Below are 15,820 nucleotides of genomic sequence, written 5' to 3'. Positions count from 1 at the left end.
AGATCCCAGATCTGCTCAATTGGGTTGAGATTGGGGCTCTGTGGGGGCCATTTGCATCATTTAAATGACTCCAGCAGCTTCTTTCTTAGCTAAGTAATTTCTGCATAGGTTGGATGAGTGTTTGAAGTCATTATGTTTTTGTTAGTAAAATCCTTTACTAATAATACACAAACCACTTGGTATACCATGATGGATCAGTATCTGATGGTACTTGCACTGGTCCATTATTCCATCTATTTTGCAAATATCTCCTGTTGCCTCAGCAGAAAAATACCCCCAAACCATCACACTGCCTCCCCCATGCTTTATGATAGGTGCTATGCATTGAGGTAAGTATATTTCACCTTTCTTCCACCAGACATACAACCTAGGCTTTGAACCAAATATTTCAAACTTGGACTCATCTGTCCATAACATCCTTTTCCAATCATCAATAGTCCAGTTTTTGTACTTTTTAGCAAATTTTAGTCTCTTGACAGTATTTGGAGATTGAAGTAAAGGTTTTTTTAACTGATACACAAACAATTATTCCATTCTCCTTGAGTCTTCTTGATACTGTAGATCTGGACACTTTTCTGTCATTTGGTACATGGTGGTTTATCATATGCTTGAGATCAGTGACAGCCTTCCTTCTGTCCCAAAGGCTGCATAAACAAAGATACTTAACATCAGTATCATTGAGTTTAGATGTTCTGCCTCTTCCTTTCCTATTTTCAAATTTACCTGTGTCAGTCTCACGATCAAAGTGTTTGGGAAGTATTTCAAGTCTGCAGCAATTTATCGGAGAGTCCAGCCAGCATCATGTAAAGCTTTTATGCGAACTCTCTGCTCAACTGACAATTATCTATGCTGTTTTGGCCATGGCAAGACAACAAAACTTAATACATAGTGTTAAACACTGTTTTTATCAAGATTTATTTGTAGAGTGCTATTAAATTGATTTCTTCTAGCATATACCAGTACCATATGCTAGCTCCTTGCTAGCTTCTTTCCATATAGTTAAGACACTGCATGGGGTACCATGACAGTTATTTCAGACCCTAAATTTGATCAATATGTTCATTCAAGTAAAACCCTTATGACATGCCTTTGGTACAAGTATATGGGAATTCTAAAGAATAATAAGTATTCTCACCCTGGCTCATTCAGTTGTCAACAAGGATCAGTGAAGCATTACCATAGTGTTGAAATTTACATTCTGCAATGGCATGGAAGAATTAGCCCCATAAAATGGAAGAAATGAGAAAATATTCTCTTGTCCCAACACTTTTGCACAGTACTGTATTTTCACAAAATTGTACATAAATTATCAGTAAACATTACAAGGCTTTCATATACAAGATATCAGATTTTTTATTAAGTTTTAAGACTTCTTAAGTAATGTTTTTCTCATGCCTTTTTTCTTTTTGAATGTTGACCATCCAACATGCAAAGTAATTTTGATTTTAAAATTAAAAATACTTTTATGGATCAGAAAATTTCACATGTGAAATCTTGATAACCTCCAGATAATTATCAAACTTTATGTTTTATCTGTTATTTTCACTACCGTATCTCTGTATGGGTTGGGTTTATTTGACTGACCTCATAACCACCATAAAAAATTTGGAAATAACTATAAATTATGCATTTTTCATTCTAGAATGACTATAGATTATAACATGAAAACACAAATGTTTAGTCTGAATAGCTTAAATCTCATAACATTATACATTTATATATATATTTATTATATTGACCTTTCAGCCATGCCTGGCTAACATTACAGAAGTTGCAATGATGCAGCACATGTGCACTCATGTTACCATATTCAAGAATATAAAACTGGTCTTTACAAAGTGACCTGCCTTGGCTGTGTTTAGTGGACTAGTGTATTATTACTATTTACAAACAAGTTCTTAAACTTATTTTTTTTAAAACACAGAACAGTAAATAAAGAAGTATAGCAAGTAGTTACGAACTTTGTACTTACTTGCTGCTTGTCATAGGTTGCTAAGACTTATCAAATTTCAAACGTGGAGGATGTTTTAAAAAAAAATAATTTTTTTAGTTTTTATATATACATTTTGAAATAAACAAAAATCATAAATCATTATAATACCACAGAATTCCACTATAATTTATCAAGCTTAGTAACTGAGATGTATTTGGACCTAAAAAATATGAAATTTCAAGCTCATTAATGTCTTACCTTTCTGCTTGGAATCGAGCACAAAAAGAAAGTTTGCCACCCAACTACTTCAAATAAGCTAAGAAAGCCACTAAGGGACATTCTGAACTTTCGATTGGTTATACACACATCATTGGGCAAAGGAGGTTGATTCAATAAATATATTAATATCCCAGAAAATATAAAAGATAGAATGTTATTTTACATTCTAGCTTGTTAAAATTGGTAATTTGAGTATCTAATTCATAAGAAACTACAGACCTTGTTTTTGGACATAACAAACATCTAATTTTAAACAATAATGTATACAATGTACCACATGACACACAAATATTGATATTTAGGATTTATTTTTTAGCCGTTACTTTTAAATTAAAAATTAACTAACGTATAATACTAAAATTTGAATTGTAATCTACAATTTGATACCAAACATATTGACATACATTCATTAAATAGTAGTTCAACAAAATTTTGAATGCAAGTCAACAAACGCAATGACATGGCCTTTGACCTGTGACAACAGGGTTTATGTCTCAACAGTCTTTATTATAGGGTTAAAGCCATTTCAATACCTAATTATGTTATTGGAGAAAATGTTTTATGTCTGAACCCATTATAGTTTAAAAAAAAGTGATTGTTATATCACTTTTGACTAAGCTCCCAAAGAAAGTATTAAATGGTATACATTTTTGACTTTGTACTGCACTCTTTTAGAGTCTTGACATTTATCCTTAAATGTTTTGTTTGATTAGCCACCTAAATAAAGAAATAATCATGTCAACTACAATGCTCATCATTTTATTCAAGTTCAGCTGTGTTTCTACTTTTAGAAGGATGCCCCTTTCATCAAGAAAGACATCCAAAAATACTTAAAACTGAGGGGAAAATGTAAAACCACATAATTTCTATTTTACAACATTAATTTTGTATCTTGTATGTTTTCTTTATAAGCTGTAAAGATGATACGCCTGGTATGGAAATGGTTAACAAATCTATATAATTAACATTAACAAGTGTGTGTACATGGGAAGTTTTTTAAGTTTGATTAAACTATGCAAAAATTAAATTAGGAGTAGGGGAATACAGGCAATGTCACCATGTTTGTAAGGGAGAGGTGGGTGTATATAGCACAACACATTGCAAAGGAAGGGTATTTGTGGAATGGATCTGTCATCCCTCAGAGTCCCATCTCAGACAACAGTGTTTGTATGTTAAGGTTTTGTGTGCGCATTTCTTCATTTGTTTATAGACACTTACAGTACAGTTAAAGTTTGAATTTTAATACTTGCCCCCGATACCCAGGTTTTGAAAGTTGATTGGTTTGTCATTTTTTATCACACCATTTGACTCAAAGTGTTTTTAGTATTAGAGGTGTTTGGTAGATATCGTGTTGTGGAATAGGTTTAACCCACTTATGTTTAACCTAGCAGTCACTGAGACACCCCACACAGCCATCAGCTTCATTCAGAATTCTACATTTATACACGAATAGCCTAGGCAGGTCCCTTAACTGTTCTAATAACTTTAAATACATGGCACTGCCTTTATATTTTATAAACTTTGTGCATTCATATTCAAAACACCACAATCAAAAAATATTTTGTACATGAAGCATGGGTTCCCCCTAATAAATCATAAAAACTTGTTTTTATTCATAGAATAATGGAGATACGTACATGTTTAACTACATTATATAAACAAACATTTGGATTCAATATCAGAGCTGTTATCTCCAAAAGCTAATTTAAATAAAAATAGTTGAACTCATAGGTGTCTTGTTTTACTGTATAAATACAATTAGGGCTTTAAAGAATATTTAATCTTTGTATTTGTTGCAATTAAATCCTCATTTTCAAATACTGCCATTTCTCTGCAATACATACATGATGGATACGTACCTTAATCTCTTGTTCTACCACAAGGTTCCTTTCTTTACATTGAAGATCAGAATTTTCCAACTGAGTTCTGCATTCAACATAAGAGGTGGACTCTGAATTCTCTCCTCTGAGTTTATATAGCATGTCATCCCGTTGTTTTTCTAAGTCTTTACATGTTTTTGTTAACTCTGAAATACATCATCCAAAACAAAAACAAAAAAAGAGTTCATATGCTCTCACAAAACACGCATCTACCAAAAAAATTATAAAGTCAAGCCCATACAATTCTATGTTTTATAATAATTCTTTAATAATTTTAAAGTTTTTACTTCATTTTAGTTTATAAATACATTTGCACCTACAACATACTTATAAATGTATTACAAGTTTTAGAAATTGAGTCATAAAAATATTTTACTGGCAATGCTTTTACTGGTCATGATGAAAAATATGATTGTTTCCCTAGTTATCCTGAGTATAATTTGGCCAAACAGTGTCATAAACAATTATTATACTGTGTTAAATCAGGTTGCCTGTATCCCGAAAGAAATGTAATTGTAATTACAAACAGATGTTCATAAATTAATTTAAATATGCCTATGAATTTGAAACAAAGTACCTATGAGGAAGAATATATATTTTAGTGTCAGCCTTTTAACGAGCTTTTAGTTACAAGGAAAGACTATAAGCACAAATCATTTTAAGCAGCATCTCCAAAAATTACTTATGCTGCACTCTAGCAACAATATCTATTATAAAAACAAAGTAATATTCACAATATTTGTGAAGCAAAATTAATCTTAACAACAATAACAAAATCACAGTTTATGTAATCAGGATGAGTATATTGTAAAAATATAAAATCAACATACCATCACATTTATTCTTCGTTTTATGTAGTAGTATCAACTGCTTTTTGCATTGTTTCACAAGATCTTCATGACTCATCTCTTCCAACTACACCAAATAGTTTTATTTGAAACAAAAATAAAACAAGATTTACTGACATATAAATAAAATTGTAACTGTTATCTAAAAGCTAAATATACATATACCTGTATAAGTATTTTACTACCACAAAGAATAAAAAATGGTCACCTTTTTTATTTAATTTTAATTAAAAACATTTAAGTCCTGAATCCTTTAAAAGGGTTTCAGCTAATCTCAAAGCCCACAGAAAGTTGAAAAATAAATGAATAAAACAATATTGAATAACCTTTTCATCACTTTGCTTTAGTTGTTTGGCATTTGATGGTGCAAAGCAACCAGGCTATCTGTGCTAAACAACCAGTAAAAACAGTGAAAGTAAAATTGTTATATAATGTAAAAATAAATAGCGTTAAAACTAAAATATGTCCAAACTACAGATGAAAGATTTGAATAGAACTAAAAAGGCCAATGGCTCATAAAAAATTGTAAAATACAATCAAGTTGGATAGTGTCACCATTGCCAATGACACCATCCAATCCACATCAAGTGGAAACCCATAGACAGTATATGTCAAAAATGGTGCCACTGCACACAGTCTTAACGACAGCACAACAGTTAAATGTGGGCTATTGTGACTTGAGTGTTACAAAGTCTACACAGTGGTGGGTCAGTACCAGATAACAGAAAATGACGAGTTAAAAAACTGTGATCAATGCATAGCCTAGCCAGGACAACTTGACACGTAGCTGCTTTATGTTAGGAATGAAAGCAAACTTACGGTCAAAGATAAGCCCCAAGAACTTTGTCTCAGGGACCACAGGAAGAACAACATCACCAAAATGGAGCTAAGGATCAACGTGTAAACCCCATTGGTGGTAAAAATGCATGCAAATGTTTTTTACAAAAAAAAAAAAAAAAGGTAAAAACCATTTGCTGTGGTTCACTTCCACAAGTGATTGAGGGCAGTCTGAAGCTGTGGCTCAATAAAACTCATGTTCAATGACCGACATGAGATGTGCAAGTCATCAACATAGAGCCCATTTGCAACAGTAAGAGGAAGTTGTGTAGTGATAGTATTAATCCTGATACTTAAAAGTGTGACATTCAAGATACAGCTCTGAGGGGCTCTTATTGTGGAAAAAAACAGGAAAGAGTCGAACCCACACAGACTTGGAATCGCCTGTCCAGTAAAAAGTTCTGAATAAAAATGGGTAAATGGCCACACAACCCATATGAGTGGAGGTCTCGCAAAATGCCGTACTTCCACATAGTGTCATAAGCCATCTCAAGATTGAAGAAAACAGAAATAAGATGTTCCCTCTTGAGAAAGGCTTCCCTGGTCAAGGTTTCAAGTAGAATCAAGTAGTCCATGGTGGAGTTCTGTGGGCAAGAGGAGCTTGTTTGATTTGAGGAACCAAACAAGACGAGCATTAACCATCCATTCTAAGACACTACAGAGACAGCTAGCCAAAGCAATTGAACGATAATTAGAAGGAATCTTGGGATCTTTCCCAGGCTTAGAGATAGGGAGGACAATAGCCTGGTGCCAAGCATCAGGAAAAACGTTCTCCTGCCAGATCCGGGTTAAAAACAACCAGAAGAATAGCAAGAGAGGAAGGAGAGAGATGGCACAGCATCTCATAGTGAACATCATCAGGTCCAACTGATGCACTACCAGACCAATGAAGAGCAAGCTTCAATTCCACCAGTGTAAATTGGCGAATATAATTATAGAGACGATCAGCCTGAAAGAAAAAAGGTGATCGCTCTGCTCGAGTCTTGATGGCCAAGAAAGTGGGTGAAGAAACAGAAGTGCTAGATGCTTGAGAAAAGCTCTAGCCGAGAGTATCGGTGATGCTCTGTATATCAGCAACTTCCTGGCCACTGGAGAGCAAGATGGAAATGGGATCGAAAGAATACCTCCCATTAACCTTCCCAATCTTGTCCCATATGACTTTGGAACTGGTGGTAGAAGAGATGCTAGTTGTGTACTTAATCCAAGATTCCTTTTGACTTTGACATCTGACCTGCTGAGCATGGGCACAGGCCCACTGGAAAGCAATGCAGTTGGAAAGAGTGCCATACCTGCAAAAAGTATCCCAGGCCCATTTCTGAACCTTCCGTGCCTGCTGGCAGGCTGGAGACCACCATGGACGAGGATACCGTGGGAAACATGTTGAGGTTTTTGGTATAGAATGAACAGATGCTTTGACAAAGCAATCAGTTACTGCTTCCATGCAGTCTTTAATACATGGAAGATTAACGACAGCAGGATCAAGTTCTAAGAGAGAGGTGAAAGAGAGCCAGTTGGCCTGGTCCAACTTCCACCATGGAACTCATGTTGGGTGGCATCAACCAAGGCCAATCTCCCTCAAAACAATAGGAAAATAACTGGCCTGTGGTTCACTGTTAACCCTCCAAGAAAATGGAAAAAAAAGTGAAGGAGAGCAGATAGATAGATGAATGGAAGTAAAAGACTAGGTGCATGAAAATAAGTATAAGAACCAGTATTGAAGAGAGAAAGATTGTGATCCGAGAGCATACTCTCTACGGAACGACCACTTCCAACAATATCAGCACCACCCCAGAGAGGATTGTGTCCATTAAAGTCTCCAAGAATTATAAAAGGAGACAGCAACTGTCCAATGACAGCATCAAGGTCTAATTGATCATAAGTTTCTCCAGGAGACAAGTAGAGAGAACAGAGAGTGATGGTACGACCCAAGGAAACACAGATGGCTATGGCCTCCAAGGGTGTATCAAGTGACACTGACAAGGTGGGCATGTGCTAGTCGAGCAGCAGTGCCACCCTTCCATGCACTCGTCCATCACACAACCTGCCATTCTGGTATAAAGAAAACTGCCAAAATGTGACTGTATTGGCAGGTTTCAGGAATGTTTTCTGTAAGGAAAGACACATGGGATGATAGGAATCGATCAAGGCCTTAATGTCATCCAGATTAGAATGAAAACCTCAAAGTTCCACTGTAACAAAGTGGCCATTTTTACTTAGGTGGAGGAGAACTGGGCGGAGAACCCTTCTGTTTACAACCACACCATTTTTCTTTACTAGAAGGAGGTCTGTTGACCTCCATGGATCCTGCCCTTGGTGAAGTAGGCAGATCTCTGTCATTAGACTTAGATTCCAGCAATTGAGGGCGTGAAAGAATAATCGTTCTGCATCACGGGGCTGAAGAAGATGGACCCAAGCAGACATCAGAAGCCATGGCCAAAGGAGGTAGACCCGGGTAGTCACTGGAAGGTATGGTGGGGACAGAGATAAGAGTAGACATTATCCATTGAGGGCAAAAGACTCTTCACATGAATGGAAAAAGACTCTGATAGAGGCACAGAAAGGTCCGTCTGCACTCCCACCGTAGTAGTGGAGTGTAGTGCAGTGGCATATGTCCAAGATGTAGGGGACAATAACTTCCGAGCCTCAGGGTAAGAAACGTTGTTAACAGTTTTTAAACTCCTTTGTTCCCTTGAAGAAGAATAGTCAACTATTCGAATGCGCTCGAGTTTTGGGCCTTGTTTTGAAAATATTACAACTTTTGTAGCTGATCCTGTGTGCTAACTACTTAACCCAGTTTTTAAACACTGTACCTCTTTTTCCTCCACCAATTTAGGGCAAAAACGATAGTAAGAGGGGTGGGAACCACTACAATTAATGCAGTGAGGGTCCAGTCTGCACTCATTGGCATCGTGGTCTTTGCCACCACAACAAGCACACATCACAAAACCACAAAAAGATGCCTTTGAATGACCGAACTGCTGACACTGGAAACATCCAGGAGGGTTGGGAATATATGGCCATAACTTACAGTTCAGATAACCTGCCTTGACAGCAGCAGGTGGACGTGTCAATGTCAAAATAAGAACATTGGTAGGCAACATAATTTCTTCTTTACACATGGAGATATGTCACACTGCAGAAACTCCTTAGCTGGAGAAACCAGCAAGGATCTCTGACTTGGGGATGTTCTTCAAATCTCTCTCAACAATAACTCCTCGTGAGGAATTCAAAGTAGCATGGGAAGTAATCACAATGGGTATATCCCTTATGGCCTTCGAATTCAAGAGTTCTACCAAGATATCCCCAGAACGTAGTTTCTTAACTGGCTTTGGAGAGCCAGCAAGCCCCTCTAATCCCTTCTGAATAAAAAAAGGGAGACATTTGCCCTAAAGGTTTGTCTGACAAGGAATGCAAGATCAGAAAATGAAGTACGGGTTCAGAATGGGTTGAAGCGTGATGGTCAGTCTTCAAGACTTGGTCATTTACGAATTAGCTGTTTTTTTTAAATTTTATTTTTTTGAGGATTTGGGGGATTATAATGAAATGAGTATGGTTCAGTGTCCACTGACCCCACCCACCATGTGGTTCTAGGAGGGGACAACTACAATGCCAAACAAGGACACTGCAGCAACACCAGGGCTTCATGAACACTATACCTAAACACCAGCATCAGACACAATGTCCACAACACCCATTGAAAATGCTCAACACTGGTACTCAGTTGACCAACAGGATCAGCCAGTTGACCCTGGGGGCCACCCCAAGGCCACCCATCTACAGAAAGTTAAGACCAAAGTGGTGTGTTGCAGTGCCCCAGACACCATTCAACCACCAGGATCCTCTCCTCCCATTCACAGGTCACCACGTACAGCAAACATGTGGATGGATGTTCAGATCCCAGAGGAGGTAAACTGAAAGTATAGAACCTTCTCTGGGAGGTCCCCTCACCATGTACAAGAATCTGCCTCGAGAGGCCCCTTGAGTTAATCAGCATATAAAGACGAAAAGTATAAAAAATTATCGACATTACCATACACTGAATATCAAACCACAACAAAGCTTTTGCATGTGTATTAAAAAAAAAAGAACAAATATGTCTACTCACCAAAACTTTACCACTTGGTTTCTGTGCTCCATTTTTCTGACTCTCGGCCATGTTAAAGCAGCTCAAATTATGTTGAATAAAGCTGATAAGAAATAATAAAATAGTTTATTTCATACTTTCAAATTGTCAAATGCCTGAAAATAATCATTTTTAGTAACATAAAACTTCCTATTCTAAACTACACAGATATCTTTACTCATAAATAAATCATACATTCAATGTTACCAGACACCTGAATATGTTCATCTCAATAGAATAGATAAGCAAAGTACAATATAAGTTGAGTAAATTTCTTAGCATAACATTATTTAAATGATTTCATGATTATAGATGAGAAAATAGACCTGCTATTACTCATAACTTTCACATATATTGCCTAACAAAAACAGTTTCCATATATTGTATAATTTTGTGGTGACCTAAAGCATCAAGAAACTAAGAAGGTTTAGATGGCAATCATTGTTTGTGATCTTACAGTGCCATTATATTTCTCCATATTACCTATCATAGGTGAAATATCATAGTAAACATAAAGAAAATAGGGTGGTGAATCTGGTGATCATTTGTCTAACATAAATTCTAAAAATGTTAAGGATATAAAAAAGACAGTGTGACAGAAAACCATCTAGCACACCAAGATCACCAAAAAAGAAATTGGCCTGACCTAAATATAATCCCTCACTTTGTTCTCTACAGAGAAGCATTTAAAATATGTCCAACTATTGTAAATGTAAAGTACTAAACTTCACTGTCCCCTCAGATACTAAAGCACATAATAATTCAAAATGCAAATCAATCACACTACGCAGGGTTTGACAGTATATGTTAGTTCTAGTTTTGAATCACATTTTGATTAAAACAAATGTTGTATTAATTAAGATAATGTAAAGTGTAAACGGTACTTTGGAAAAAAACAGTTTGTACACGAAGGGTGACAGCACTCTACAGAATCACTCAGAAATATCTATATGGCCTATACTTTCAAAACTCATCTTCCATTTGTTGTATTAGGACTAAAAGTGGTTTTTAAAATAATAATGGCAAAGTTTATGGTCAGTTTGCCTTTCTTGTCATAAAAGTTTAAAATGATCTAATAATAAGTCTTCTGAAAATAATTTTGATAACTATTATATTGTTAAAAACAAACCAAAAAACATTTTCAAAATATATATCTGAAAAAAAAAAGAAAGAGCCAAGTCAATACAACAATATAAATGCAATTTAAGCAAAATAATAAACAAGAAAAAAAAAAGATGGAAAACAATAATGGTCTGAGCAAATTAGAAATGACGAGTTTGTAATAAAATTTCCTGACTTCTGTCTGAAATGCAAAGTAATTGTTAATTATATTTTTAAATTCATGTTTTGATTGAAATTCAATTAGTTACAAATATTTTTTAAGCAAAGATGAATGATATAACAATCATCAATATTAACTATTTATACATTAATATGGCATTTCTCATGTAGCCACCTCATATTACAATTTGTTGCTTAGTTTTAAATCTGGTACAAAAGTTTATTGCCATTTGAAAAATTTAATTTCTACTGCTGGTAAAGTTGCTTTTATTAATATTGTTCATAACTGATTGTTAACAGTAATGTGAAAAATAAATGATTACAGTGCTCACATCAAGAAAAAAAGGAAAGATCATGTAAGATGTAAGAAATTTTATCTATCTCTAATGTTGAAAGCCCTCAGACAATTCCCCCTCGCCCCCATACATATTCTAATGATCTACAGCTAAACCTTATCCTTCCACCACACCTTGAATCTGCCAAAGGCATTTTAACCAAGCCCCTGACACTGTTGAAAATATGAATCGGGTCTTCCCTAGTTCTTCTATACTCCATTGAAAACAAGTTCAAACCTTTGAGTCTTCAAACCAAGAAACATTTTTGTAGTCTGTCTCTGAATTTCTTCCAGCTAATTCTGTAATAATGGGATGAAAACTTAACCTAATACTTAAAATGAAGTTCTGTAATTCTGTAATAAGGGGACCAAAACTTACCATAATACTTAAAATGAAGTTCTGTAATAAGGGGACCAAAACTTACCATAATACTTAAAATGAAGTTCTGTAATTCTGTAATAAGGGGACCAGAACTTACCATAATACTTGAAATGAGGCATTACCATACTTTTGTACAATATAATGTTAACTTCCATATTTCTGAACTCAAAATTTCTGTACTTAGCTTCCCAAACCTTATTAGATCTTTTCACCACTTCTAAACATATAGCTAAAAGTCTAAGGCTTTTATCAATCTCCACTCCATAATTCTCATCACTCTGGAGACAGAACAATATTACAAATATTACAATATTCCCACTATTAGTACTGAAATTTGCTTTATTCTTCATATAGTTATTCAACATTTTCATCCTGTTTCTATAATATTAGAAATTTTGTCATACTTTTTTCAAAAACCAGAAAGCTTTAATTATGGGTAACAAAAATAAAGGTCTCTGGGATGATTACAAATATACTGTAAACTGTTATCAGCTTATGTCCCTATTATAACATTATTCTCATACCACTGTTTATGTAATATAAAAATCTGAATGAACATTAGGTCTACATGTGTAATTGCTTTTATGTTCAATTTTCAGAATATTGGCCCTTCAAAACTATGACCCTTTGAACTTATGACACTTTAAAAATATGACCCTTCAGAATACTGGACTGTAACTATTACTTATCACAGAAACTAATACCTCTTCCCCACAAAAAAATACAGTATTTCTAAATTACCATACCCTGTGTTTCAGGCTAGCCCTCATCATACTATTGTCCTTGAGCAAGACACTTTACCTCAATTTTTCCAGTTTACCCAGCTGTATGAGGAGTACCAGCTTTTAGCTGGGGGTTAACCTATGATAGACTGGTGTTTGATCCAAGAGGAATGTGTCATTATTCTCATTTGCTTGTGTCACTTGAAACCAGAGTTCTAAAACACTGGCCCTTTGTGCCTCATATGGCATAGCACAGATTTAAGTTTTAACATATTTTCAGGAAATTACCGATTCCTCTTTAAAACTTATATAAAGTGACAGCTTCCCTTACTGCTGACAGTGACAGCAACTCAATCTATATCGTAAGCCAATCACCATGTTATAAAAATAAGTCTTAACTACCCATACAATAGCCCTTCCTTCCCTGGAATAATCCTAAAGTAGCCTTCCTATGAACCATTTCCAGCAGGTAAATACTCTTTTTTTTAGATAGAAACAATAACCATAAACAGTATTCTAAGTGAGGCCTAACTAGTGATTCATATAAGGTAACTGTAAACCTCTTTTGACTTGTATATCAATACATTTTCAAATTACAATACAATTTCTATTGTTTGCTATTACCAACTCAACAATGCTTCAGATGCATCAGGACTTAACCACCATTATGCCAAAATACTGAAGGTCATTTGCCAAATATTTGTCAAAAAAACACTCATTCTTCAGTACCTCAAATCCTCAACAGAACTAAAAATACCCAAGAGTTTAATGTAATCTACAAACTATATGAATTTGCTAATTATGCTCCTAAAAATATCAACTCTGAAAAAGCAAAGGCTCAAGTACTGACCCTTGAAGCATTTCACAAGTAACAAGGATTTACTCTGACTAGACTTCATTAATAACTTTTTGCCTTCTCTCATACAATTCAATTTGCTAGATTTCTCCAACATACCTCATCAAAAGTTTCTAAATATCTAATTACACCAAGTCCACACTATTTTCATCATACAGATAACTTGTAACATCCTTAAAAAAAGTTAACAGATCAGTAAGGGTACATTTACATCAGTGAATCCATGTTGATCTTCCTTTATGACACTATATTTCACAAGATCATTTTGCAAAGCTTCTTTTAACACTTTCTATAATTTTTCCCACAACAGAAGACTACCTTGTCTATAATCTCCGGGGTACCTTTTATCACCCCCTTTTAAAAACAAGAGTAACTTAACAGTTCTTCAATCCCAAGACACTTGAACACTATCTACTGACCTACCCCATAACTCACATTTTAAGAATTTCTCATTTGCACTGTATTACCACTCTGCTTTTTTTACTACCAAGCTGATTTTTAATAAAATCCTAACTATTTAACTATGTGAAGTACCTTAATGAAGATGCAAACCAATAAAAAGGTGCCTCCTTCCAAAATAAGAAAAACACTAATCCAACAGTTATACATTTATCAATACCTCAAAATCAACAAGTCACTTGAAAATTACTTTCAACAATTGTGCTGGCATCAAAAGAATGTAAATGTATAGCATCCCCTCATAATGTTAGCATATTAAACTTATAATAACAACTTTAAAAATTCAGTATTTATTATTCTTTTAAGACAGTGATTATTTTACTGTTTCTTACCATAATGATATCACACTACTACCAGTTATTTCTCTGCTACAAATAGTTCAAGTTTGATAATATATTTCAATGAAAATTCTCATGTAATAAGCTTTATATTATTACTTTACTATTATGCATCACATAGTTTCAAGAAATGTGTTAGACCATGAGATGAAAGTGTTAAAGACAAGATTTCATTTTAAGAATCAGCCCAAACAAATTCATGTTTTATATATTGGTTAGGCAAGAAAGCCTTTTTATATAATAATATTACATATCACATACTAAACACCAGCTTAATTTATGTAGGGGTTTACTATATTAATAAAATTTAAACACAACCAAATCTTATCTTTTTCACAAAAATCATGTTCAGCAAACACGTAATTTAAAACTGAATTATGAAACACTAAATGTGATTCAACAGATAACACTAGCTCAACAGTAATATATATATATATATATATATACACACACACAATTTAAGAATTGGAATATGCCCCATTATATTTTGTTGCCAGTCATCTATGTTACTATTTGAATGTAATAAGGTTAACAGTTGTTGCCTTTATCATTTAGGTATTTTTCACCCTCTTGATTTAATTAAATACTTGAAACTAAAAGACATTTATTTCTGAAGAAATTACCAACCTCCTTGTAGTGCACACTATTTACTGATTGCCAAGCTTTATTATACAAGACACTAATTTTAGTGTAATCTCAATGGAATGTTAATACGAATACCAGTACAGAGAGAGTAATCATTTTTCATTAAGCATGGTATCTGAATATGGTATGAAATGAAAACATATAATCTTTGAATGTTATGTTTCAAGCAATCAGTAAACGAGTCTTGGAAGAAACCATCATAACACTGCAAATACAATTATATTTGTGAGGCTTCTGCACTTTTCAACCATGTATACTCTACGAAGTCGATCCTTTTCCAAATCCAACTTAAGTTTAACCGAACTCACGCTATGGTTAGTAGAGACTAATTAATAATAATACTATTATTAATATTATAATAGTACTAGTCACTACTCGTAGTAGTAGTACCGTAGTGGGCCTAGAACAAATTTAGAATGTAGGTTTATCTTCTATTCTAATTGTATGAAACTGGAATTTCACAGTTTGTAAATTAGAATTTAATTTTAAAAACTGCTATAGATGAAAACTTTTCAGCGATTACCTTATAATCGATAAATTCAAATTGGGCGTTAACTTGGTTCAGAAATTGGAATAAAAAAGCACTTCGATTACATGATTGCGTACCGAAATAAGCGAACTCGTGGTGAAATCAGGTAATTGTAATTATTTACAATTTTTGATGAATTTACTTTCTACATTTTTAGTTCCAATGAAAAATGAGAACAGTATATACTCGTTTATCTGTGGTGTTTAACAAACAGTATTTAATTTCAATATTAGTCACATTTTTATTATAAATAACAACATATAACAAAGCAAATTTATCAAAAATGTAAAATGAACTTTACAAGAAAAATCATTGCGATCGATTTTTTCTATTGTTTGTAGTTAATCACAAAGCTACACATTGGACTATCCATA

General features: G+C 34.2%; 1 protein-coding gene across 1 annotated transcript in view; it reads right to left on the bottom strand.

Moving 5' to 3' along the window:
• Window positions 1-15,541, bottom strand: part of LOC106471489 (GRIP and coiled-coil domain-containing protein 2-like) — a 73,742-nt gene extending 58,201 nt beyond the window's left edge. Inside the window, exons 1-4 of the mRNA XM_013932101.2 lie at window positions 15,441-15,541; window positions 9,883-9,964; window positions 4,923-5,007; window positions 4,072-4,238 (exon numbers count right to left, since the gene is read on the bottom strand). Of these exons, the coding sequence (XP_013787555.1) occupies window positions 4,072-4,238; window positions 4,923-5,007; window positions 9,883-9,933 (303 nt within the window). The 5' untranslated portion in view covers window positions 9,934-9,964; window positions 15,441-15,541. The remainder of the gene's footprint in view (window positions 1-4,071; window positions 4,239-4,922; window positions 5,008-9,882; window positions 9,965-15,440) is intronic.
• Between the last annotated feature and the right edge of the window lie 279 nt (window positions 15,542-15,820).

The sequence above is a fragment of the Limulus polyphemus genome, unplaced genomic scaffold (genome assembly GCF_000517525.1).
Source record: "Limulus polyphemus unplaced genomic scaffold, Limulus_polyphemus-2.1.2 Scaffold112, whole genome shotgun sequence".
Classification (NCBI taxonomy): domain Eukaryota; kingdom Metazoa; phylum Arthropoda; class Merostomata; order Xiphosura; family Limulidae; genus Limulus; species Limulus polyphemus.
Note: the sequence above shows the minus strand (reverse complement) of the source record. Positions and strands in the feature narration are given on the sequence as shown.